Here is a 27500-nt window from a genome sequence, read left to right as displayed (position 1 = left end):
GAATATGCGTGTTAGGATGTGTGTGTGTGTGAGTGTGTGTGTGTGTGTGTGTGTGTGTGTATGTGTGTGTGTGTGTGTGCGTGTGTGCGTGTGTGGTGTGTGTGCGCGCGCACGCATACGAAAAGAAAAAACAGATAAGACTCACAGCGGTGTAAGCAAGGTGGGATTGTACGAGTTATTGTATGCAGGGGGGAGGGGAAAAGAAAACAAGAGATATAAAGTCAGCGAGGAGTGGAATGTAGCACATATAATGTGAAAAAGAATTCATGGATGGAGGAGGGGGGCAGTGGTAGAGGATTCAAACGGATGGGGAGAAAGGACTGTGAGAGGTCTGTGTGAAGGAAGATCTTTGACAACAGCAGCAGGAGAGAGTCCATTACCATACCGTCTGTCGGTAAAGGTAACTGCACAGAGGACTGGAGTCACATGGGGATGAGGAACGAAGGGGCGTGGGAGTGAATCCCAACCGTAAAAGTACCCAGAGATGTTGTAGCGGGATTTGTGGGGGTACTTTTATGCGGAAGGAGGGATTTAATTAGGGAAATAGAAGTCTCAGAAGTGATATAAAAAAGAGCACCCCCCGCACCCCTCAAAAAATAGCAACAACAACACACACAACCCCCACCCCCCTCCAAAAACAAAAAAAGAAAAGAAAACAACGGAAGGACGACTTCTTTTCACAGATGAGACTAAAATCAACTAAGAGAGACAGTTACAGATAGATAGATAGATAGATAGAGATAGAGAAAGAGAGAGAGAGAGAGAGAGAGACAGAGAGAGAGAGAGAGAGACAAAGAGAGAGTGCACCCATTCACTTGGAGGAAGATCACCTGGCAACCTCAACCTGGAGGTGCATCACGCCCCCTTCATGTGCTGACATGTCGTTACAACATGTCACACAGTTTAAAACAACACCGTGATTTCATGGTGGACTGACGCTTCAAAACAGGTGGCATTCTGGTCTGGAGTGCTTGTAAAAAGGCTAACCTGAAATGGAGTTTAAAATTTATGCAGTTATTTAAAAAAAAACAACTTCTTGAACTGTTCCATGTTAAAATCAATCATTATCAGAAATCATGCTTTTTATATACTGTAATAAGGCATGCCCCCCACCCCCTCCACCCACAAACACAATACCTATTTTCATGCAGTTAAGGTTTCTAACGGGTTTTTTCTGACTTGAAAGTTATACTCCATGCTTGGATATTCAAAGTGTAGTGGTAGCAGTACTTTAAGTCTCTTCTCATATGTGGTATAGACAATACATTTAGTTGTATGAACCACTCCATATGTATTGTTAACTGACGTTTTGTTGTCTCATGACATGGATTTATTGGTCGGCTCGGCTTCAAACAACGATGATAACATGTCGCACCCCCTTCATAAAAAAGCATACTTTTTCTAACAGACCGAGATGCATGAATTTTGTTTAAATGACATGTCTTCATTGCAGACAGCAACAGCTCAGTGGCGGACAGACAGAACTGTTTCATCTGCAAACACACACACACACACACACACACACACACACACACACACACACACACACACACACACACACGTCATTTCTTTGCAACATGACTCACTTTATAGACAGAGGTATTTATGTATAGGCGGACAGAGGTATCCTATCTATGGGCATAAAGAAAAACTTTGTTGGCAGAAAGTTTGGTTGTAGGTAGACATCGTTTCTGTTCGCAGAGAGATAAGTTCATCCATTCCCACAGCTTTGTTTATAGAAGGTATAGTTGTTGACGATAACGTTCTGTTTGCATCAATGAAGGCACAAGTCATCTGCAAACCGATATAGATAGTTATTCTTACGCTGCATTTCCAGAACATTTCGTTTTCAGGCTGACAAGTCCACTGCGTGCGTGTGTGCGTGCGCGCGTGTGCGTGCGTGTGTGTGTGTGTGTGTGTGTGTGTGTGTGTGTGTGTGTGTGTGTTTCAGGGACAGAGACAATCTGTTTCTGGAGGAAGTTATTTATCTACTTTGCAAACAGCCATTTCTTTCCAGATTAATAATTTGCTTGTATCCAAGGAACAGCACAATTCCGCTTGATCAGAAGATCAGAAAATGAAACAAAATAATGAAATCATTCTGCTATAAATATTCATGTATTCATTTATCTATTCACTTATGTTGTGTTCAAACTCATTAAGGAGGGGTAAATTACTGGTACGATGTGGAAGAAAAAGATCGACAAAGGCGTTCCCCAAAATGAACGCATCCAAATAGAATGGTTTCAGGGTGGATAATGAAGAACGCCTGCCTCAGTCCTGGCTCCTGAAAAAAAAAGCACATCGGGGAAAGACACTGGGACTGTCTGTATCCGTGTCGGTTCCAGTTTCTTATCAGAGAATGCCGCCCTTTCAGTGGGGGGGCAGAGATACGTCACTTTCAGTGGGGGGCAGAGATACGTCACTTTCAGTGGGGGGCAGAGATACGTCACTTTCAATGGGGGGCAGAGATACGTCACTTTCAGTGGGGGGGGCAGAGATACGTCACTTTCAATGGGGGGTATAAGAGGGGCGGGGGCAGGACTGTAATCAAGCCTGTCTGGATCAGCTGATTTACTTCTCTGGAGGGGAGGGGAGGGGAGTGAGGGGGAATCCGACATCTTGGAGTACACAGCATTAGGAAAGGTGGTGTGGGGTGGGGTTGAGGAGAGGTGGGAGGGTGGTGACTGGCATGTGATGTGTCCTGAACACCATTTCAGGAATGACGTTCACGTCTCTGATCTGTCTGTGGAGTGATGGAGAGTGAAATCTCTGCAGAAGTTGTGCGGAGAAAAAAAAAAAGCCGGAGATTTACATGGACCTCCAACTCGGGAAAGAGACGTGAAATTTTACGAACGTGTGCATGTGTGAGCGCGCTGGTTTTTAAAGACAGAAACACACAATTGCACATTCGGAAATCACGTACATGTACATGCATATTCATATGTTTACGAACGCATCCATCATTGCAAGACAAGTTTACGAAAGTCAGAGAACTTTGCTAACACATTTTTGTTCAAGCTTGTCAAGCCTTCTAAAAGGGTGGAACTTAGCTCCTTGAGACACACATGTACAGAGTGGATAGGTCTATCCTGTACCCTGCCCCATAGAACCACACCACCCAGTCATGAGCAAAGTTGGTTTGCTCATTACCGTGTGTAGTGCACTTCAATAGTAAGGAACTGAATATTTAGCGTTGGTGGAAGCATGCGCTCCACAGAGTGCCCTCATGCTTATAAAAGCATAGTTTTGACGCAAGCCATTACATAATAGCCTCATTTAAAATTGAATGGCAGCTGGCATATTCTTAAACGATTTGTTTTGACATGGGAAAATGAGGGCTGAAATCTCCGCCCAGATGTCAAAACATGCATCAATTATCCCCAATCAAAGTGCCTAGCCTGAAATCAACCCCAAATAAAAATTAACAACCTATTCGTATCCCCCACTGACCCAGGTTTCTAGCTTGTTACCATGTTGTTGTGTGATCTAGATGTGGACTCTGATTGCTGCTTTTCAAAAGGCTTGTCGTGAAAACAGAACCAGATATTTTGTCAAGGCACTGCGCATATGACGCGGAATTAGCTGACAGTGACATCGTTGCTTGGCGAAATAAACTGACAAGCGACACGACACACTGTATGCAGTTGTTTCATAACAACGACGTATCGTGGTGTCATTCGGCCCTCTGGTGCGTGCGTCCTGGTACAGTGACAAAGGTAAGCCTCCATCACAAAGTGCTGTTCTTCTCCTCAAAACCACACATCTGTCATCACACAAGTGTTGTTGGTTTTTGTTTTTGTTTTTTTTCTTCTTCAAATGCCCTCTTCCTATATGTGTGGGCTGATATCATGAACTGTGGACACACAGAGTGTTGGGATAAAACAGGCCTGGTTTGTTACTTATCAGACTTTCCATCATTTCTCCTTTTTGTCCAATCAAACTGGTCTTCCCTCAAACACACACACACACACACACACACACACACACACACACACATATATATATATATATATATATATACATACATACATACATATAAATAGATAGATAGATAGATAGGGCCATCACTGGAAGGTGTTTGTTTTTCTTTAACCAAATAATTTTTGTTATTGTTATTTCCAAACCGGTGATCGAAAAACACAAATATATTCTTTCTCCCTTCAGACTGCGCTTTGTGTCGACGACACACAGAGGATGATGTTGATCACGTTCCAGATCTGGCACTTAGTCTGCTCTGCCCGTGCCTAATCTCCCTCGCACTTACACGCGCACGTCGCCGGAAATATCGAAACGCACGCGCGAGGTGGGACAAGAGGAACAGAAGCCGATATGTGTTGACTCGTCTGTGTTGATTGCTGCACCGCTAACTTCCGTCCTTTTCTTTGAGGAGAGCTAGGGCTATATAGGGACTGGAAACCGACATAAGAGATTGCTTCACTATTACTGCTTTTTCATGGAAGATGCTAATTACATTTTCGTTTCACAGATTGGCAGTTGAACGGGAGAGAGAACAGTTTTGTAAACGCATGAGTAGTATTTGGTCAATGGTGCAATTCGTGTTCATTTCAACATTTTTCCTGTTGACTTTAATCGAATATTCCTTGCCAGTCAGGATATCAAAACAACAATCATATTTGACTCAGAGTGAGTGGCGTGGGAGTAATGCCACTGAAATGGTGCAGATGATGGGGCAGCACAAAAAAGGAAAGAAAAAAATCATATTTGACTAACAACCCTGTTTGAAGCTATAAGTAGAAGATTACTGTTTATCCCCAGAAGAAGAGAAACAGTATTGCTCACCCCCAGAAGAAAGAAAAACATCACCTCCTACCCCCAAAAGGACAAGAGAAACAACTTAGTTTATCAAGAGAAACAATACTGCTACCATTGCCACTTAAGTAGTTGTGGCCTAATGGTAACGTGTCCACCTAGGAAGCGAGAGAATTTGAGCATGCAGGACCGGATCCCACAGGATCGCCAATATCTCCTCCCCCTCCACTAGACCTTCGGTGGTGGTCCAGATGCTGGTCACAGAGGTAAGACAATAAACCAATGTTCCGTGTGCACCTAGCGTACGTAAAGTAAGTCACAGGGATCTACATAACACATTTCTGTAAAAAAACACAACCGAAAACAGTTTCATAGGAAAAAAAAATCACATGCAGACAGAAATAGGGTGGCACTGCACTGGGGTGACGTGCTCTCCGTGGGGAAGGCGGCCGGAATTTCCCACAGAGAATTATGTTGTGACCAAGAGTAATACACTTACCTCCACAAAGAAGAGATTAACAATCACCTCGAGTCCAGAAAGAAAACTGTATCTCTTATGGATAAGTGAAAAAATAGTTCATATCAATAAAAGAAGACAACACCTCATTTATAAACAGAGAGAAACAATGGCCTAAATGTGCGAAATAATGCCGTTTTCTTCGAACTCAGAAAGACAATACCGTTTATCTCTAAAGTCAGAAATGATGAAATTTGTTTTCCAAAGAGTAAAAACATTATCCTTTATCTCCAATAGGAAAACAAAACCCAACAACAACACAATAACAATCCATTAATCTTCACAAAACGACAGACAACGTCCTTAATCTTGAAATGAAGAAACGTTTTCCCGAAGACCCGGTAACCACAACAGAGATTGATTCACCTCTGCAATCTGCTGAACATTTGTTGCGCTGTCCCAACAGAACACATTATATGGGTGAAAGGTTTCTTTGTCTCCAAATAAGACAAACAATGCCATTTATCTCCAAAATGATACAAAACAAAACTGTTATCTCCAAAGGAAGTGAATTGATACTGCTAATCTCAAAAACGAGAACAACCTCAACAATGCCGTATATTTCCATAACAAGGGGAAGACTGGTAATTCTCTCCGAACAAAAAAACAACAACTATAACACTATCTCCAACCGAAGAGCATAATAGCAATGTTTATCGCTAAAGAAGACAAACAACTGCTCATCTTGAAAAGAAGAGAAACAACTTCTAGTCCTCAAAAGAAGAGAAATACTACTGCTTCCGTTGAAAATGGGAGGAAAAACAGTTGCATATATCTAAAAGAAGAGAAGCATTTATTACTCAATTATCATTAACGATCACAATAGAGATAACACTGTTTATTTTCAAGAAGATAAAAATATTGTATGCTTCTAAAGGCAGAAGACTAACAATGCCGTTTATTTCTAAAGGGAAAACGGAAATATTACCTCATCTCCAGATAGAAGAGAAACCAATCATTATCAGTTTTTCAAAGAAGAACAAAAGATGCCACTTTTCTCTTGAACCAGGCAGCTGAGAGTTTTGCGCACTGTTGAACTTTGCAATCACAATGCTGCAAGTCTCCATGCAGCACCAGTTACCTCTGTATTTGTACTGCATTACCCTGTATTATACTGTACATAATTGCATTGCATTGTCTTGCAGTGTGGTTAAGTACAGTGTTGTGTAGTTTGGTGTAGTTTAGTGCATAGTATAGTTGAGTGTAGTATTGGGTAGTGAACTGAGTTTTGAATTGCTTTCTTTTTGTGAGAACCCATTCCCCCCGAGAACAGCGCTACCCATGTTGTTTTCACATATGAATTTAAAGATGTGTTCATCCACATCTTTTTTTCAGATTTGTGCCGAAATCACCAAGTGCTACAGTCGCTTACCTACGTCTGTGTCTTCGCCCCATTGTTCGAAAACACCGCCTGCTTGTTGAGTTAAACGCCGAGGTACAGCACCGGAGCAGGCATTTCTTAGTAAGGCATGACAGTCCTGAATGTTTCGCTTTAACAAGTCTTTGTCCTGAAAAACCCGAGACAAAGGTCCTGGAGCGTGAGTTTGCGTTGGAAATCATGCACATCACATATGTGTGCTGATACGAAGCGGAGGCTCTGTCGTCAACAGCATCTGCCGTGTCTGTTACATCATTGGCTTGTTGTACCGGCGCTTGTTTAAAGTGGAGTGAATGTAGAAGCACCGAGTGACCCCTACGTCTGTCAGTGGTGAGGGTTTGAAAAGCAGCTGCGACTAGACACTGTAAACAAAAGGAAATCGGGTATCCTCTCTTTAAAGCTTTGTTACATTTTTGTTTGCTATCTGTGTCTGATCAATTAGCTCTTCTTTTTCTCTCATCATGTGTGTGCGTACTTGCGTGCACGCGCGCGCGTGCGTGTGTGTGTATGTGTGTGTGTACACACGCGAGTGTTTGTGAGTATGTGAGTGCATGTGTTTGCCTGAAAGTATGCCTGTGTGCCTGTGTATCTGTACATGATATGCACAAGTATGTGTGACGCATGCCATCGTGTTTATGTCTCCCATCCTCTTCTTGTTTCTCTTTGACTTTATAGTGACACATAAAGAGAAGAAAGAAAGAAGAAAGAGGGAAAAAAGACAAAAAGAAAAGGGGATGAGAGTGAGAGGGTGGGGAGAGACAGAGCGAAAGACAGACAGAGATAGAAACGTAAACTTTAAACAGAGACGGAAGTTATCCACGCTTACATAAACGTTTGGTTGAAGACCTAACATTATTCTTCACAGACGACTGCAGCCAACACAGGGTGGCGAGGAAGCCTGTCTGCTTCAGTCTTTTGAAAGAACCAGTGAGTTATACGTTGAGATTCTACAACAGAATTGTATGCCGAAAAAAACTTAGCATGGCTCAGAACTTTATTAAAGATTAGAATACTTTATGTTAATTGTTGTTGTTTTTTTAAACATAGATGTGGTAATCTCACAGAATACGTCCATACTGTGGAACAGTGAAGACGACGAAAGCCTTCAATCGAAATGTGACTGGTGTGTTTTGGTGAAGTGAGTTCTTGTGTGTGTGTGTGTGTGTGTGTGTGTGTGTGTGTGTGTGTGTGTGTGTGTGTGTGTGTGTGTGTGTGTGTGTGCGTCCGTGCGCGCACGCGCATGTGTGATTGTGTGAACGCGTGCGCGAGTATGTAAGCGTGAGTCTGTGTGTGTACGTGCACGTACTTGTGTAGCTTATCAATCTATACAATTGTTGCTTTATTGATTGACCGAGTTGGATGGAGGATACGTAAGTGAGGACAAGTGCACTGTATGGAAAATAAATCCTCCAAACACAAACACACACACACACTAAAATGATCCCAGTGTGAACTCATCCTAGAAATGGAATGGTTTGGGGTTTGGTAATAAAGAAAAGTCTAGCAGTCTAGCACTAGACTGGCTTCTATTCAGAAGGGAAAAAAAAAACAGCGTGGAAGAGATATTGGGGCCGTCTGCGCCTGTGTCGGTTCCAATTTTTTTTTTTTTTTAAATCAGAGAATGACATCTTTTGAGATGAGGGCAAAGATACAGAGAACGACTTGTTTTCAGTGGGGGTGGAGATACGTTTCTTTCAATGGGGGCAAGGAGACGGCTACGCAGGTCAGTAATCAAGCTGGACTGGATCAGCTGATTTACTCTTCTGAAGGAACGGGGTGGAAAAGGCATGCTTCTGCTCTGTTAACATTTCGCACCATGTCCTTAGCTAGTGTTATATTAAGCATCGGAAACTTACTGTGTACAAATGTGATTCTTGCTTGAGCAATCAAATGGCAACAGAAAGAATTGATAAAGTGGACACAAGCTTATATTTTGCTCAGTACTCTCTATCTGAAAACCTACCCTTGAATTTCTTTCTGTTCAGTTTATCTGTTCTTTATAGAAGAAGTTCTTGCTTGCTGAATGCAACGCTGATGCCACTGCCTCCAGTCCTAGCCAGCCACCTTCCTCTCCCCTATCACCACAGGACGCTAACTCTCCTCAAACAAAAGGATGGAAGTTGGTGGCGCAAGAATCAGCACGCACGAGTCAACACATATCGGCTTTTATTGCGCATGTCCTGCTCCCGCGCATGCACTGCGATATTTCCGGTGACGTGCGCGTGCAGGCGCGAGGGAGATTAGGCACGGGCAAAGCAGGCTAAGTGTCAGATCTAGGACGTGATCAACATCATCCTCTACGCGTCGTGGACACAAAGCGCTGTCTGGAAAGGAGAAAGATTAGCGGGCATTTTGTGAGTCTCCATCACCGATTTAAAGTAAGGGCACTGAGCAGGGGCGGGGTGGGATGGGGGTGGGGGTGGGGATAAAACAACATCGATGTAGTGCTCTGCTGTGTGTGTGTGTGTGTGTGTGTGTGTGAAGAAAGTTGAATGTGCTGGACAGTGTGCTGGTAGAAAAGTGAAGAGTTGTGTGCGCGAGCAAGAGAACCAAACAAAAATGACTGAGGCAGAGAAGCTATATCAACAGTACAGTCATCTACACCTGTGGGTAGTCGGAGATGAGAACAGAAGGTTTGTGAGACGGAAGGTATGCAATCACACTTGGCTCGGGAAAGAACTGAATTTGAACTTCTTCAGGGACAATTATCGATCTGAGATGACAGACAACATAAAATCTATCGGTTTGCTCTCTGTGTTTAAAACCCGGCAAGGTGTTGAGTTCAGCACCGAAGCATTTCTTCCCTTTTCTTTATTGAAGCAAGTGTGTAGCGCATATGGATCAGTCCGCACGCTTCGACACCTGCTTGAAACTGCCATAGTGTTGTTCCAGGGACGGAATATTTTAACAGGGTATTGCAGTCATAGATGATTTGTTTTAACAAGCTTTGTCTTGATAACCCGAGACAAGAATCTGGAGAGTATGAATCATTGGAAATCATGCACAGCACATGTGTTTGGTGATTTATGCAACGGTTCTGTCGTTAGCGGCGTCGGTTATGTCTGTTACATCGCTGGGATGTTGTGCTGGCGCTCAGGTAGAAGTGGGAAGCATGTATAAGCACCATGAAACCCCTCCGTCTGTCAGAGGACTGGTTCAGAACAGCAGCTGTGACAAGACAATTCAAACAAAAAGGAATTAGTCTCCTGTTTTTGAAAATCTGTTACTCTTGTTCGCCATCTTTCCTTGATCTGTTCGTCAGTTTCTTTTCCCTATGTGGGTGGGTGGGTGGGAGAGTGAGAGAGAGAGAGAGAGGAGGAAGGTGATGGGGACAAAGACAGATAGATTTCCCCCAAAGTTGGGGACGCGATATACAAATGAATATTCATGAAACATTTATCCTGGCAATCTTGAACTTCAATTCACGTGAGAAGAACCTATGGACATGTTCCACTTCAGAGAAGCCCTGATGTCTATCATTCTGTCAACTCTTAGTTCCATTGACCTTCTAAAAAATGTGTGTACGCGCGCGCGCGTGCGTGTGTGTGTTCGTGCGTGTGTACGTGCGTGCATAAAAATAGAGAAAAAACACAGAAGCTGTTTCCAAATTCGGTTGAGGGTTGAACATTAGTGTTTCTACCTCCGTGAAATCAATGCGGGAACAAAATTGTCTAGTGAAGTTATCCACCAGACTTCATTGTGCTCACGCAAGACAACTGTACCGGCTGTGTCTAAGGTAACGAACTAACAACAACCAAAAAAACACACACAAAAAAACAAACAAAAAAACAAAATCCAATACAAAATTCTTCGCAAACACTACAGCCATAGTTTTGCTTACCAACAGCTACCGAGAAAACATCTACACACACACAGGACTCTCATCTTACACATGATATTACCTCTTTTTCAAAAGTTTCTCTTTTGAAACTGGACAATTGGACAATAGTTACCTGTTGCAAGGCGAAGCTGGATTTGTGTCATCTTCAGCTGTATCTTTCTGTCCCTGTCTGATTCACCAACATTTCTAGGGAAATCAAGCTGTGAGGGAAGTGACAGTCCCTCCTTCCCCATCCTGTCATCATTTTTTTTCCCCTCAAGGCCTGACTAAGCGCGTTGGGTTACGCTGCTGGTCAGGCATCTGCTTGGCAGATGTGGTGTAGCGTATATGGATTTGTCCGAACGCAGTGACGCCTCCTTGAGCTACTGAAACTGAAACCATCCTGTCCTTTGTTGTTTATCATGTTCTTTGTTTATTATTCGCCAGATTATTTATTATCCACCTTGTTCTTTGTTTATTATCTTATCCACCTGATTCTTTAATTATCATCTTATCCAGCAGATTCTTTGTTATCATCGAACAGACTACAAATGCGGTAAAAAGGTATTAAACGTCGAAATGTGTTAAGTTGCATGTACATACTGCTATTCAGTTCTGAGTATTGCGATAGTGTACTCGTCTGAAGAAGGACATTTGGAAAAACAGAAATAAGAAACAGAGATCTGTGAGAAGGGCTGATCTGACTGTTCTTTGAGACTCTTGGTGTGAACGACCCAGGAAGCGTGCTGTGTTCATGAAGCAAATCTTCCAATTCTGAGTTTAGCTCTCAGACTATTATCAAATTAATTACGGACCAAGTATTGTTCTAATGTCAAGTGCATATGCTTTAGTAACCTGACAATTAAGCATATAATTTTTAACTGTAGCTTGATGAAGCCTTATGTACACGAAAGTGTGTCTTCACAAGTGACTGAGAACGTCGATTTTTTGACTTTTTGCATTCATTATCAGTTGTTTCGCTTGTCTGTTTAACGACTTTTCTTTTACGAAGTCCTTTAAGTAATTTCCTATAATTGTATTTAGAATTTTTTTTTCAAATTTCACCCTCATTTCACCTTCATTTGCCAAGTTTCCCCCAACCCTCCATTCATTCACATCTCCCACCCCTTCTAACCGATAATACTCAAATGTATTCATAAATACTTTAACAAAATGTCTTCAATCACCAATGTGTGTGACGGGACATTAAAAAAAAATCCTCCTCGCCATCTTCCATCAAACGAGACAGCGTTTGTGATGCATCAGACTAATACCCTCAAATACGGCTTTCATAAAACACGATTGCTGGCAGAACAAACACAGAAATATTCAGAAATACAACTTCCATAAATACGAGTACTGACTGATGAAGATGACTGAGTAATGTTCACAAAGTTAACTGAATAATACACCCATAAACTAGACAATGTTCGTGAAATAAGCTGAATAATGTCATTAAATACATGTCATATAACGCTGGATATGAAGATAGAAACTATTTAATATCCTCAAATACTGTTGTCAGAAATGCCCAAGAAACGAACTGAGTAATATCCTCAGTTTCTACTTCTAAAATATGTGACAGACCGTGTGCTAATACAGCAGTTTGACATACTCACAGTTCCCTTACAACTGTACAAAGTGTTCATGAAGTAAACTGGGCATTGTTTTCAAATACAGCTTCCGTTAATGAAGACAGCATATTGGTAGAGTAATCGGATTCATGTCTTCAATCATAGCTTCTATAAAACGGCGTAATTTTGACAAAATAAATAGGAGGTCACCTCTTGATAAGATGACAGTTTGATGAGACGAGTGGGTAATGTCGTCAAGCAAACCTCCATAAAACGGGACTTAGGATGTTGGAGAAGTTCACACACACACACACACACACACACACACACACACACACACACACACACACACACACACGCTTGCGCGCGCGCACACGCGTGTTTTCTGAGACTACTTCCGTATGGTGATGACATTGAACTGTATGAACTGAGGTTCTCCCAAATGGCTTCAGTTTGCTTTCGGAAGGAACTGATCCGCAGGGTAACAGGAGAAATCACAACAGGATTAAAAATAGTAATCCCTTTGGCACAGTTTCTTTACCATCCTCCTCCTCCTCCTCATACATAGATAGCATCTGACAGAACATTTTCTTTCCCACGTACAACATGACGGGAACGGAAACCACAGATACGCTCTCCACAAAACTAACATCAAGCGACTTTCAACGAAAGATTCTTTTCACCAGCAAAAAGGGAAGAGATAGACATACTCTACAATCAAACGTGACACAGATCTGGCTGGCCCATTTCTGAGGGAGAAGAAGACTAACAGTCGGCAACCATGACAGTTCTGTCGGCAGAACGAGCTTGTCAGAAGATGGGATGCGCAGGCCTCAAAGACAGTTACCAATCTGAAGGCACATGCATGATTACGCAGGCAGAGGCAGACTTCGCTCTTATCTGAAAGAAAAAAAAAATGGGGGGGTGGGGGGGGAAGAGAAAAAGAGGAAGAAGAAGACGGAGCTGGAAAAGGAAAACAGGAGGATATAGGGAAGAAGGAGGGAAGGAGGAGGGAACTGTGGAATGGAAACCACGTACTCGATACTCCCAATCCGAATGTGTGGAATGCACAGAGATTCTGACCGAGCGCACGAGACTGCTGTAGCTTGGAACTCGTAACAGCAGAGAGGATTTATGTCATTATCCAGCAGAGACGAATAACTGCATACTTCATGAATCGATGAAACACCCTCTAGATTTTGGTGCTCTCTCTCTCTCTCTCTCTTCTGTGTGTGTGTGTGTGTGTGTGTGTGTGTGTGTGTGTGTGTGTGTGTGTGTGTGTGTGTGTGTGTGTGGTTGTGTGTGTGTGTTGAGAGGACTAAGACAATACAGCAGCAGCAACATTAACAAAATCTCCAAAATAACACAAACAAGAATAACGCTCCAATAGCGCATAGGTTTTAGAAATCGATGTTCAAAGCACATCGGTGTTCAAAGTTAACATGAAAACAAAATAGGTATATTCTATAACAAATAAAGAAAAACGAAAATATAGCTAACACACATATATGCACGTACGCACGAATGCACGCATACACACACAAGTAAACACGGGTGATTCCAGGCATTAATACACGCTACGAAAACGGAGCAGATGTTTCGGACATTAAGGCAGTAAAATAGAGTTATTTGAACCTGAGTGGGAAATTTCAATACCTCGGATTCCCCAACCCGAAAAAAAAATCCGATCTTTTATCGTGAGGTGTGTGTGTGTGTGTGTGTGTGTGTGTGTGTGTGTGTGTGTGTGTGTGTGTGTGTGTGTGCGCGCGCGTGCCTACGTGTGTGTGTGTGTGTGTGTGTGTGTGTGTGTGTGTGGTGTGTGTATGTGCGTGCGTGCGTGCGTGCGCGTATGTGTGTGTGTGTGTGTGTGCACATGTGTGATAATGAGCAATAGAAAGAGAAAGAGATAAAGAAAGAGGCAGAGAGAGAAAGACAAAACTGACAGAAAAAAACCCAAAACTTTTCTTCATCCCATTTTCCTCCCTGCTTGAAAAAAACAGCAACAAAAATGATGTTCTACTGTAAGCTCAGATGCATAGAACTAAATTTTCCTTATCACCACGATCCGGTGGGATGTTCTCACACCTAGATGGTGTCCTCGTCTAACGAATGGATGTGTGCTTTGGTGGATGTTTTCACAACTGGCTATGAACTAAAGTGTCTTCAACATAACGAACGCAGCTCTGCTTTGGTGGATGTTTTCATACCCGATCTCGAACTAAGAACGCAGGTCTTTGCTGGATGTTTTCACACACACTGTTCCAGGTCGCTAACTGAGCATCCTCTTCCTGTTCATATTAACATCACTTTATTTTTCTCTTGCAACCTTGAGTGCCTCTGCTGAAACAACACAATTAGGCAAGCTGCCGAGGAAACAGAAAAAAAAGATTAAAAACTGTGAAACCATACTTGTCTTCATTTTCTTTCCATGGATACACATGGGAGAAGATTCAGCATCTCGGGTATTCAAGGATACAAGTTCTTTTTGTGCTGTATTGGCCACTGCCTTTGCTCTTTTACGATTCGTAAGCAGTCTCACTCTTATAACGCCTGATGAAACCGTATGATCATGATCTGTGCAGCTTGCCTGAGATAGAAATGAAAAGGGGGCGAAGATATAAAGAGCATTAAGAAAGACACACAGGCTATCTGGCAGAGAGAGAGAGAGAGAGAGAGAGAGAGAGAGAGAGAGAGAGACAGAGACAGAGACAGAGACAGAGAGACAGGGAAATAAAGCCTGATAGAAATAAAGACAAACCAACTGACTGATAGAAAAAGGACAGAGAGCAAGGGAAGACTAAATGCCGAGCGTTTCCAGTTTGGTTTGATTGCAAGACTGAGAAAAACCGAAAACAGTGACTGACCGTTGATAGGCAATGCGTCTTCGATCAATGCGAACTGTCGGTGTCGAGAACAGGTAGGTATCCCCACTCCGCAAATGTGGATTTACAGAGGCACGGAAAAATTGCTGAATTGTTGAAAGACAAGAGGCACCGAAACAATGCTGTAATATGGCACCAATGAGGAAATACAGAGGGTGGAAAAACAGAGGGATGAAAAAATTGCGGTAATATGGCGCAAATGTGAAAATACAGACAGACGGAAAAAATGCCGTATTATAGCGCAAATGTGGAAATACAGAGGCATGGAAACTTAACGCGAAAATAGGAATACAGGGCTGTGGGAATAAAAACCAATCGTAAAGAACGTTGGGTAAAAAAAATAACAAAAGCTTGCAGGGAAATATGCAACTGTATGGCTGTACAAAACGGTGTTGGCTAGTTTAGAGCTTCTGGAATAAAGCGATGGTGGAACGTACAATTTTTGAAACACAGGACCACGGGAACAGTATAGCTGCGGCAGTACGTACGTAAGGTAACGTAGAGCGTTGGCAGTGCAGATCTGTGACAATACATATTCAAGGGAAGACAAAGCTTTGGAAATGTAGAGCGAATGTAATGCAAAGCCGTAAGAGTATAGAGTTCTGGGGGGCTTAGGTTTCAGGAATACTGAGCAATGGGGATACGCAGCTGTGGAAACACGGAACTGAAGGAACATACAGCTGTGGGATGGTGGAAAATTAGAGCAGCGAGAAAAATGAACAATGGGCAAAAAACTAGTGCAGACATCGAAATATGATAACCCTATTTATCAAGAATGGAGGCCGGGAAGGGGAGGGTAGAGCGTGAGAGAAAAAAATAGAGGATAAACAGAGACAGAGATAGAGATATATGGATAGGGAGAGATAGACAGAGGGAAGGAGAGAGGGAGGAGGGAGAGAGAGAGAGAGGAGGGGGAGGGAGAGAAAGAGACAGACAGACAGATAAAGAACATTAGCACGCGTTTGTCTTTGAAGCCTCCTCCATTCATTGCACAACTTTATGCAGCTATTAACACACCGCACCGCAGTTAGGAAAACAAACTGCTCTCATCTGCATCTGCATGAAAACACTCGGGGTATGTTATTCTGTGGCGTTTCGACATCCGGAACAAGCCGTTTCCAGCAACATCTCCCGGCATCCCCTTCTCACTTCCTGTCGTCAAGAGTGACACCCTTCGCCATACGTCTCTGCCTTAAAGCATTCCCATGAGACAAGAGTGACACCCTTCGCCATACGTCTCTGCCTTAAAGCATTCCCATCAGACAAGAGTGACACCCTTCGGCATACGTCTCTGCCTTAAAGCATTCCCATGAGACAAGAGTGACACCCTTCGGCATACGTCTCTGCCTTAAAGCATTCCCATGAGACAAGAGTGACACCCTTCGCCATACGTCTCTGCCTTAAAGCATTCCCATCAGACAAGAGTGACACCCTTCGGCATACGTCTCTGCCTTAAAGCATTCCCATCAGACAAGAGTGACACCCTTCGGCATACGTCTCAGCCTTAAAGCATTCCCATCAGACAAGCTACGAATAATGAAAACAAAACGACAACCCTTGCAAAGCCCTTCGTCTTGGTCTAACTGCAATTGTTAATCTTAAAAAAAAGAAAAGAAAAGAAAGCTAATGTGTGCAAGGGGGAGTGGGGTGGGTGAGGGCGTGAGTTACATACACACACGCAGAAAGAAAAAGTAGAGAGCGTGCGCACACAGATCCAACCAAACCCTGTAAAGTCCATTGCCCTTATGAACTTCGTAGCCAATGCAAAATGATTCATGATCTCGCAACAATGGGGTGGCTTCTAGCTTCAATAAATGCATCTTTTACAGTAAGTGGTAAAAATAATTGTGCATATGAATACTGACCCTATGAAAAATTGTTAAACCACATCCTCAGACAACAGGACGAGATAACTGCAGTAACAATTAACAGGCTGTTGAAAGTATGCAGCTTCTATTCTGAACCGAAGTAAAAAATAGGATCTAAATAATAACTCATCAATTCCGTATTCAATAGGACACATTATTCCTAAACTTTGTCAAATCAGAATGAAGCTGACGGAAATGTGTAAAATGATGACCAAAAATAGTTTATAGATCATGATGAAAAATGTCCATATGAAACAAAATTGGAAGACAGATCAGTGACTCACTCACTCACTCACTCACTCACTCACTCACGAGAGAGAGAGAGAGAGAGAGAGAGAGAGAGAGGGAGAGAGACAGACAGACAGACAGACTGAGACAGACAGACAGACAGAATCGGGCAACAAAGAGTTCTGGTAAACAAACAAACAAACAAAAACAACAACACAGCACCACCAACACAAATAAACAAAGAAACGACTGAGGCAAAAACACACGGGATCATATGAAAATCAGTAAAATAACAAAATCAAAACGTATCCAAACCAGACAAAAAAACAACAAGAACGCACAACACAACACAACACAGACGATCCCTCACACGCACGCACGCACACACAAACGACTGAGATAAAAACATATGTGATCATATGAAAATCAGTAAAATAGCAACAAAATCTAAACGCATGCAAATCAGACAAAACCAACAACAACAACACAACACACTCACACACAGAGTACTGACCTGGATGTCCTCAAAGTTGGTGAAGAGGGACCCTTGGGTGGGCATGCTGGAGGCTCTCTTGTCAGTGGCCCCATAGTCCAGGCCCCTGGAGGGAGAGGAATAGGGAGAGTTGTACACAATGCACGACCTCAGGGTTTTAGCCATGGCCACCACTACCAATCGTTCTTTTCCACAACTCGTTTCACTCCTATTTCAATAACCTTTGATTCTGTATGTGGCCTTACGTTGGTAGAATTCCGCACATTTTATACGCTCTAGTTTCAACAACAATTCGCACACTTCTTACGGTCCCATTTCATCAACTGTTATTGTGCGTCGTGGTCCAGTTTCATGAACATTTATTGCAGGTCAGGATCCTATTTCAGCCAGTAACATTCCGCACACTTTTTATGTTCCCGGTTCGACAGTATTTCGCGCAGTTTTTAAGGTCCCATTCCACAAACACTCGTTGCACGTAACGGTCTAGTTCCAGTGACACTTCGTACACGATTTATAGTATCATTTCAGTAAAAGTGTACACACTTACTAATGTCCCTGTTACAGTAACATACCACACATTTCTTTTTGTCTTGTGTCAGCACACTTCCAATGGTCTTATCTAAATCATACTTCTGACACTTCTTGTGGCACTGTTTCAAGGACATTTTGCAGGCTTCTGTGGTCCACTTTCACCAATACCACGTCGTTTTATGATCGAGATGTTCTCGCCGTTCGTTTTCTGTTTTAACACTTCACGCTGTTTCAGAAATGCACAACAGTTTCAGATACATAGCTACAGCACAATTCCCTCGATGCAACTTCAAAACTACTCCACGCTGATTTTCATTTTGAAAATTTCACAACTGAATACACCCGACACGGTTAGGAACAAGGGTAAGTTGTCAGAAATCAGCGCTCGTAGTTGTGGTTTTGGAGAAAAAAAAGAACAGTTTGTACAATTGTTTATTTGTTGGTAAAGTCTAGAGAGTCTGTTGATTTAAACGTCTGTTTTCACCAGAACTGGTGTGCAAAACGCGAACGGAAACAAATCATGACAGTTGTGAAATGCTATCGTTCGGTTGGTACAAGGCGAGGAAGGGAACAAACTTGGGGTTGAAACACGATGCACACGATTGCGTTGAAAACATTACTTGTGTCGTCATAAAGTCAACCTCTTGCGTACACTTGATTGTTGTTCACATACAGGATTTTACTATCTTAAGTCAGAGACTCTCGTCACCATCTTCGCCATGTTTTTGACAATCCTGTTCCACAGAAACAAATCAGTATTTTCAAAACACCTGAGGGCAGCTTGTAGATGATGATACCAAACATTCACACATATCGTCTTTGATCAATCACCACCAGTAAATTTAACACTACCATAGTGAACTAAATATTATAAATCATTTTTCGCATTGTCAATAACTGAATTCCCAATAAGATATGTGCTAGCAAGACACGTATTTGTTGGTACCACACTCTCCTAACCCCGCATATACATTTTGTTTCAAATGCTTCATCTTCTGCAGTTTGTTCAAAAGTGAACAACGAAAGGTGCTATCGCCATGTAGTCAGAGCGCTGACTTTCAATCAGAAGGTGCTGAGTTCGAATCTCGATAGCGGCGCCTGGTTGTTTAAGGATGGCGATCAGTTTCTTCCTATCTTCCAGATCAACAAACGGACAGTGCTCAAAGAGTTATGGAATATAAACATATCCAGCACGCACACAGTGGAAAACGGAGTGTGGCTGCCTTAACAGGAGGCTTAATACATGGCCGTACACATTAAAGTTTAGAATGACAAAGTTTAGAATGACAGGAAAGTACTTGTGATTTACAGGCTAAGAAAAATAACTGAACAAATGAATAAGATAAAATAAAATAAATACATACCTAAGCAAACAAATAAATATATATACAAATAAAATGTTACAAATCTGTTCAATGCAAAGGAACAAACGCAACAAATCCATCAAGTTCGGTTATTGTCTTTTTTTCTTCATATATTATTCCAGAGGGGGGTGGGATTGGGGCAGGGGTTATTTTTGCCACTCTTTCCGGCAAAAACACAAATAACTGTGTTGAGTTCTTACCATCCTGCACTGTGGGGTGCTGTTCAGAAGGTCCACAGAACGGAACACACCCTCTTTCTCTCTCAGGACGGTGGGGCTCGAATTACATTATAATCCCATCTGTCTTCATTGGAAAATAATAGGTGTAAAAAACCTGCAAATTAACGTCATGTCCATTTCGATCAGCACACACACACACACACACTCTCTCTCTCTCTACCACCACCACCACCACCAACAAATCAAAAAAGAGAGGTGGTGTTGGGTAAGGTGGGGTGTGGGGGGAGGGCGCAAGGTAGAGTGCTTATTATTTCAGGAAGGGTTGTGTAAAACAACTGTTAGCCATGGAAGGAGACGTGTAACGCATAACACGGAGAACGGTGATGGATGCAAACAGCTGTTGCAGTGCATACAATACCTCTCATGCACTCAGTTGCGCAACATGACGGTGCCAACCATCTCTTTATCTGGCCGCCACTCAGGGAAGTAAATATGCTCAAAAACCATAGCTCAACAATTGGCAATGACTGAGTCAGTGTAACTGAGGCGAAAGTAGTGACGGGTTTTCTCCCTTAAACAAAGGGGTATATCCCCTCCCTTTTATCTTTACCCGGTAAAGGTGGGGTAAACCTGGTAAGAATAGCGTCAGTTGTTATGTTTTTGTTTTCGTTTTTTCTCTCCTGTCTTCTGTGATCTGACACGATAAGGCGCTGATTTCGTTCTTACATTACGAGCCCCAAGCCACAGTCTAGGTTGAAGGTCCCATAACCTGGCACGGCCATCTGGGCAGTGAATTCATATCCACTGTTGCTGGGCCTAGTCCTCTCCTTCAGCCGTTTTGACCTTCCCCAACCAAGTCAGGTACCCATTCACACCTGGGTGGAGTGAGGAAAATCGGAGTAAAATGCCTTCCCCAAGGATACAACACCATGCCGAAAATGGGAACCGAACTCACGCCACTGAATCAGAAGTCCTGCGTCTTAGCGATTCTGCCACGGCGCCTTCTGTTTTCATGGTCTATGTTCCAGAAACACACAACGATATGGACTTCGTCTCATTGTGGTGAGCAGTGTACGATTTGCCCATTACACTTGTTACAGTCTCCACTTTCGGTCAGTTGGTCAAATGAATTGACTAAATTCTGTTTAAATAGTTTCACATACTGAGAGACACAGAATGTTTCATAGACATTAGTAATACAAAAGAACAGCAATACGAACAACAAACCATGGACAGAGTTGCACACTTAGTGCAGTTTTAAACTGTTGATATGGGATACTATAGTTTATACCACGACCAAGACACTCGCGCACCATATACTGTTGCAAATACTGTTTGAGTTTAAGTCATTTTGCCAACATTTCATTCAAAGTTTGAATCGTAGTTCTGTCTTTATCATTACTTTTTAAAAGGTCTTATTCATCTGTCCAAGCACAAAAAACCACACGCAGTTTTCGCCAAAGTATCGGTTACAACATGGTCCAGTACCAGTTTGATGCACAGCAAGCTTAAAGCCTTCATATTCCTATGCGTTTGAACAAAAGAAAAAAACTTTTAAGTTATAAATCACACTCTGAACACAAACTTCCGCACACCACGATAATTACAAGCTGACCAGGCTCATGGAGACAGATGCCAAGTTTCCGAACGCAACTCTGTGCGCACTTTGTGTAAAAGCTCCATTCTGACCAAACACCAAACACCAAACCACACACACACGCACACACATACACTCATGACTCAATCCTTGCGTTTTGTTCAAAGCCTCCACTGAGACCTGCTTGGATCAATAAACGCTTCCCAGCAAGATGGGACGAGAAGGGGGTTGAGGGGGGACGGGTGGGGGTGGGGTGGGGGGTAAGAGTGGGCGGGGAAGGAGTGGTAGAGGGTAGAGGAAATGTAGATATGGACTTTTGAACCAAAATGTTAAAATGAAACTTGTCCCCCAAAGTCAGGACTCCTCTCTAGCCGGACATACACACAAGCACAAGAGACGACAAGGCCAAAATCACGCCAGAACTGCCAAGTTTATACAAAATCTTTCAGTTTCCCTCCAATGAACGATGTATTCCAAATGATCGTGTTTCTCCACTGCACCCCAATGATCTACCTTGCTTAGCTATGAAGGAAAGTGTTTAAGAGCGGTAATCAGTCTGACGGCCATAAAACTACGACAGTCATCGATACGAGTGTGAGAACATACTATCTGCACATTCACGTGGACAGTAATTTAGACACCACATAAAGGTAAAAGTCAAATCGAGTTCTATTACATTACAAACTTACAAACGCTGGTGCATAAACTCGTCCACTTCTCCCTCCAAACATACGCAAATTTGCACGCGCGCGCGCACACACACACACAAACGCGCGCGCAAGCAGTCTCACATACTCATCGAAATGCTGACACCAGGAACCCCTCACACACACACACACACACACACACACACACACACACACACACACACACACACACACACACGCCTCTGCGTACACAAACTCATGCGCAAACACGCACGCACGAAGCCCCCAACACCCACACAATGGCAAGGACAATTTCCCCCGTGCCAAGATAATTTACAGGAAAAAAAACATTGAATTGGCTGCGTAGCTGAGGCGCAAACGAAGAGAAAAATGCAGCTGACAGATAGACAGACAGACACACTGAGGAACACAGAGACACTGAGACAGAGGAAAGAGCGACAGAAAGATAGGGAGGGACACGGTGAGAGCGAGAGAGAGGGGGAGAAAGAGAGAGAGGAAAGAGAGAGAAGGAAAGAAAGAGAGGGGGAGAGGGAGAGGGGGAGGAAAGAGAAAGAAAGAGAGAGGGAGGGAGAAAGAGAGAGAGAGAGAGAGGGAGAGGGCGATAGAGAGAGAAAGAGGGAGAGAGATAGAGAGGAAATAGAGAGAAGGAAAGAAAGAAAGATGTATATAGAGAGGAAAGAGATAGTAGGAAAGAAAGAAAGAGAGGGAGGGAGATAGAGAGAGAGAGAGAGGGAGAGGAGGGAGAGAGAGGGGGAAGAGAGAGAAGGAAAAAAAAGAGATATAGAGAGAAAGAGAACGAGAGAGACAGAGGGAGAAAAGAGAGGTACAAAGACGACAAACTCTCTCTCTCTCTCTCTCTCTCTCTCTCTCTCTGTGCGCGCGTGCGGGTGTGGGTTCGTGCGTGCTTGCGTGTCAGAGACAGAAGAAACACCACAATTGTCAACAATTGAACTTTTGAAATGTCCTCTTCTTTCTCTTGTTTTCATTATCAATCATTCTTCATCAGGGATTCTGTTAGCGCAGTTCTTCCCCCATCAGTCCTTTGGGGAAGCCGAAAGTCGAAACAACCTCGCAGCGTGTATGTGTGTGCGCATACGTGCGCGTTTGTTTATGTGTGAGTGAGGGGGTGGGGAGAGGATGGAGATGCAAGGGGGACAACCTCAAAGATTCCCGACAAACATACACAGGCATCGATTTGTGAATAACATTAAACAGCGAGTAAGAGGACTTTCGTATGCCATGCCATGCCAGAAGTGTTTCACAGAGAGAGAGAGAGAGAGAGAGAGAGAGGGAGGGGGTGGGGGGGCGAGGGGGGGACAGAGAGAAACGTGCGCCCACGTACTGTTATATGTATGCACACACACGCGAGCACATACACGTTCAGAGAGCCATTTAATGCGAAAGAGCCTGCAATATGCACAGAGAGAGAGAGAGAGAGAAAGAGAGATGACATATTCATTAAAGGCCATAGCCCCTTATGAATGAAGGGTCATAACAAAATATGCAGATGTCACCTTAACCATCAGTGAACATGTAATGTTTTTACAACTGAACTTCAGGAATTAGAGAGAGAGAGTCAGACAGACAGAGAGAAGACAGAGACAGAAAGACTGAGAGAGAGAGACAGACAGACAGACAGAGAGAGAGACAGACAGACAGACGGACAGACAGAGAGAAGACAGAGACAGACAGACAGACAGAGAGACAGAAGGACAGAGAGAAGACAGAGAGAGAGAGAGAGAGAGAGAGAGAGAGAGAGAGAGAGAGAGAGAGAGACAAAACGAGACATAGACAGAAAGATAGACGGAAAAATAGAGACACAAACACATGAAGTGCGAGGGAAGCGCGCGTTTGTATAGAGATCAGATTAATTCCAAACGAAGTTGCGAACTTGTTTGTTGCCAAAAACAATAGAATTAGCTTAAAACTGAAGCAGCCCTCGTTAACAGACGACGCATCGAATCTTGAGAGGGGGTACTTGAGAGGGAGGTGTGGGATACACGGGAGAGAAAGTGGGGGAGCGGTGTGTGTGGTGGAGGAGGAATGAGCAAGGGCGGGGGACAGAAGAAAGGAACGATAAATATTCACGCCGCGACAAGAGACAAGCTTCTAAATCAGAGGCAGTATCTCTCCCCATCCATGTCTTTGCTTCTCCCTCTGCCCCTCCAGCAGTATTTCTTCCCACCCTCCACCCGCATCTTCCCCTGTCCCCCATGTCCCTCCTCGCCACCCGCCCATTTTCCGTTCCACCCGTCTCTCGCAGTACCTTCCAAAGTCGCTTCGGGCTCCCACTATCTCTGTTGATAGCGTACACTGTATTATTCTTACGTCTCTGTGGATGATTTCCAACATACTTTTTTCCTCCACCCACCTTTGTACATCAGCTATTCACCCCGGCACCATGGCTGAATCGGTTAGTTCATGGATTTCTGACTCGGTGATGACAGTTCGAGGCCCCGTTTCGGCATGGTGGTTTGTCCTTGTGAAAGGCACTTTATTCCGGTGAATGGGAACGTGACTTTGATCGTGGTAGGTCAAAGAGGTCCTAAGGAGAGGACTGGGATCCCGCCTTCCTATGCTGAACACTAGACACAGTGAATATCATGATTTCACTGCACCTACGGCCGTAAAATGCGACTGGAACTTAAACCTTTGAACATTCTATGCTTCGTCTTCGTTATCTGAAACTTCCACCATTTTTGATGTCGGTGGTGTTCCGTTCAGCTCTGTTCTTAACATCCACCATGCGTCGAGGACAAACCCTCATCCTATTTCAAACCTCCTTTACATAGTCTGTTTCACGCTATCTTCTATGATACTGTCAGTGATAATTTTGCCGTGGGAAGCTCCAGAAAAGGTGTATGCAGGGAGAGGGGATGGTAGCGCGATTCGAGGAAGGGTGTGTGTGTGGAGGGGTAAGGGATGGGAGTTGGAAAGAGTGTCAATAAACACACAAGAAAACAAAACCACATTCATTGCACAAGGAGTCCCCCCCTCTCTCTCCCTCTCTCTCTCTCTCTCTCTCTCTCTCTGTGTGTGTGTGTGTGTGTGTGTGTGTGTGTGTGTGTGTGTGTGTGTGAATGTCTACGTGTTGCCTGTGCTGCTGGCGAACGTGATCAGTGATGGCACACTAAACATGCTTGGCCCATTTGGCGCCTGGTATTGATGCTGATGAATTGATGCGGAGGGAGATGATCGGAAAGCAAACGTCACTCTCAGGCCTTAGAACGACTGGCAAACATTGAGCTTTCTGAACCACGCCTCCCTTCTTCAATCAGATCAGAACAAGCTTTTATGTTGCTTCTCTGAACAAAACTGTTCGTCTTCGAAAATTAACCCCTTTCCTCCCCGGACGCCATTCACCTTTCACACACACACACACACACACACACACACACACCTCGAACTCAACCATCCCTTCCTTTTTATAAGCTAGGGATTTCTTTGGCTTGTCCTCACTTGTGAATAGGTCGATTGTTGGAATGGAGCAGCTGTGATAGTTGTAATGATAGTTGCGTTAGCATACCAGCATTATACACCGGTGCGCGTGCGCGTGTGACACACATTTTTTTTTCTCTTTCTCTCTCATAGAACACGCACACATGTACGCACTCATCTCCCCCACCCTCCCTCCCCCACGAGTCACAGAGAGTTCCAGCTGTTTTGAACATGACCATAAAAACAATGAAAACTATATGAGTCATTTAAGAGAACTGACACGACACATGTCAACGTAATCTTGGTCTTTTTACGCGATAAAGCAAATGATGTGTTTCAAAGCTTTCAGGGTTTTTCAATAATAGCAGAACTGACAGCAACTGCAGTTGAAGACGGGGAATATCGATACGCTCCCGTTGAAGACGATGTTGATGACGAAGATGATTTAAATTCCATTCGTTTTGACAAAGATAACCGGGAGATAATCGATCTGAAGGGCTAGCCAAGACAATCCTGCAAGACACTGTACAAGGAACGAGGACAGGCAGGCAGGAGAAGAGATGGGAGGACAGTATCCTAGAATGAACAGACCTGAGACTGAGCGACACCCTGAGAGAGACGAGAACAGAGAGAAATGGAGAGAACTGCTTGCAACGTTACTACTGGTGCACCCATGGCTATCAGTACTCCATTGAAGAAGAAAAAGAAGAAGAAGAAGAAAAAGAAGAAGAAGAAGAAGAAGAAACTACTGATGCACCTACGGCCATGAGTACTCCATAGAAGAAGAAGAAGAAGAAGAAGAGAAGAAGAAGAAGAAGAAGAAGAAGAAACTATTGGTGCACCTTCGGCCATGAGTATTTCATAGAAGAAGAAGAAGAAGAAGACGATGATGATGATGATGATGCTGACGATGAACAAATGTGCAGCGTTCGCAAAGTTCTGGAAACATGAGCATGCCATGCACACTACCGAAAACGGAGCATGGCTGCTTATCTGGGATGTTAATACACGGTCATTCACGTACAAATTCAGTGGTATAATAATACCGAATGAACACGCGAGTTATTGTCCACGAACGCAGAAGTAGAAAAAACGGAGCAGTGTTTTTTCTTTTGTTTTCCTTTTTTCTTATGGAGAAGGCGGTCCGTGCACAGACATATAGCGTGAACACATTCCTTGTGAACCAATTCTCTGGGGTGACAAAACGACGTCCGCGTGTGCAATATTTTCTGGTTATGAGCATGTGCCTTTTGTGCGCCTTGGTTGTTAGGACGGTCCTCTGTGGCCCTTTGGAAGTCTGCTTGAACACCTCTCTCTCTCTCTCTCTCTCTCTCTCTCTCGTGTGTGTGTGTGTGTGTGTGTGTGTGTGTGTGTGTGTGTGTGTGTGTCTGTGAATGAAATATGTGTATGTGCATGTATGACTGTAGGTATGAATGCACCCACGCATGCATGCATGTATGAATAAGCGCACATATGAGAGAGAGAACGAGCGAGAGAGAGAGAGAGAGCGAAGGGGGAGGGAGTGATGCTGTTACTGGAGAGGAGACAGCCAACGGTTGAATATTCATGCGCGACAAGGGACACATTTTGTCCATAAATATTTTGAGTAGCTGCGCTCTCAGAAATAATAACAATATATAACGGTGTGTGTGCGGGGTGGGTGGGGGAGTGGGGGTGGAGCGTGTAATTGTTGTATACTTGGATGTGACATAGAAGTCTTTTCGATTTTATGCCATTCGGAAGTTAATGTATTACAAAACAAAACAAAGTCTGTTAAAGACACAATGCGAGGGTTCACCCCCTCATAGGCCCACATCCACCCACACACAATCTCCCACCCATCTAACCCATCCTCCTCTGCACCACCTTCCAACCCCACACACCCCTCATCACCCTACACACACACGCACACCACCATCACCACACACCACGCAATCCGTGAGAAAGGCCAATCGGAACAGAGAGAGATAGATGGTCCGGCGGGGACTGAGGGCCGCTCGGGACACCAAGGATGTCCAGACAGGCGGTCCTGACCACAGGAAAGCTGTGCCATGTCTACAAGCACAGCGCACGCACGTCACAGCTATCTCAGTGTAGCTCTGACAAACGTAGCAGCTGTGAAACATAGCAGCTGTAAAGCGTGGAAGCAAAAGAGTCATGGCCGCCAAGAAGAAACCACGGTCGTCAGCA

At 43.6% G+C, this 27500-nt stretch overlaps 1 protein-coding gene across 2 annotated transcripts in view; it reads right to left on the bottom strand.

Annotated features, from left to right (window-relative positions):
- LOC143292743 (short transient receptor potential channel 7-like) overlaps nucleotides 1-27500 on the bottom strand; it is a 179448-nt gene that overhangs the window by 81300 nt on the left and 70648 nt on the right. For both annotated transcript variants that reach the window (XM_076603280.1, XM_076603281.1), the window contains exon 3: nucleotides 17555-17639. In XM_076603280.1, the coding sequence (XP_076459395.1) occupies nucleotides 17555-17639 (85 nt within the window). The remainder of the gene's footprint in view (nucleotides 1-17554; nucleotides 17640-27500) is intronic.

This window comes from Babylonia areolata, chromosome 18, assembly GCF_041734735.1.
Source record: "Babylonia areolata isolate BAREFJ2019XMU chromosome 18, ASM4173473v1, whole genome shotgun sequence".
Lineage (NCBI taxonomy): Eukaryota > Metazoa > Mollusca > Gastropoda > Neogastropoda > Buccinidae > Babylonia > Babylonia areolata.
The sequence above is the reverse complement of the archived record's forward strand: the minus strand, read 5'-3'. Positions and strand labels throughout refer to the sequence as shown.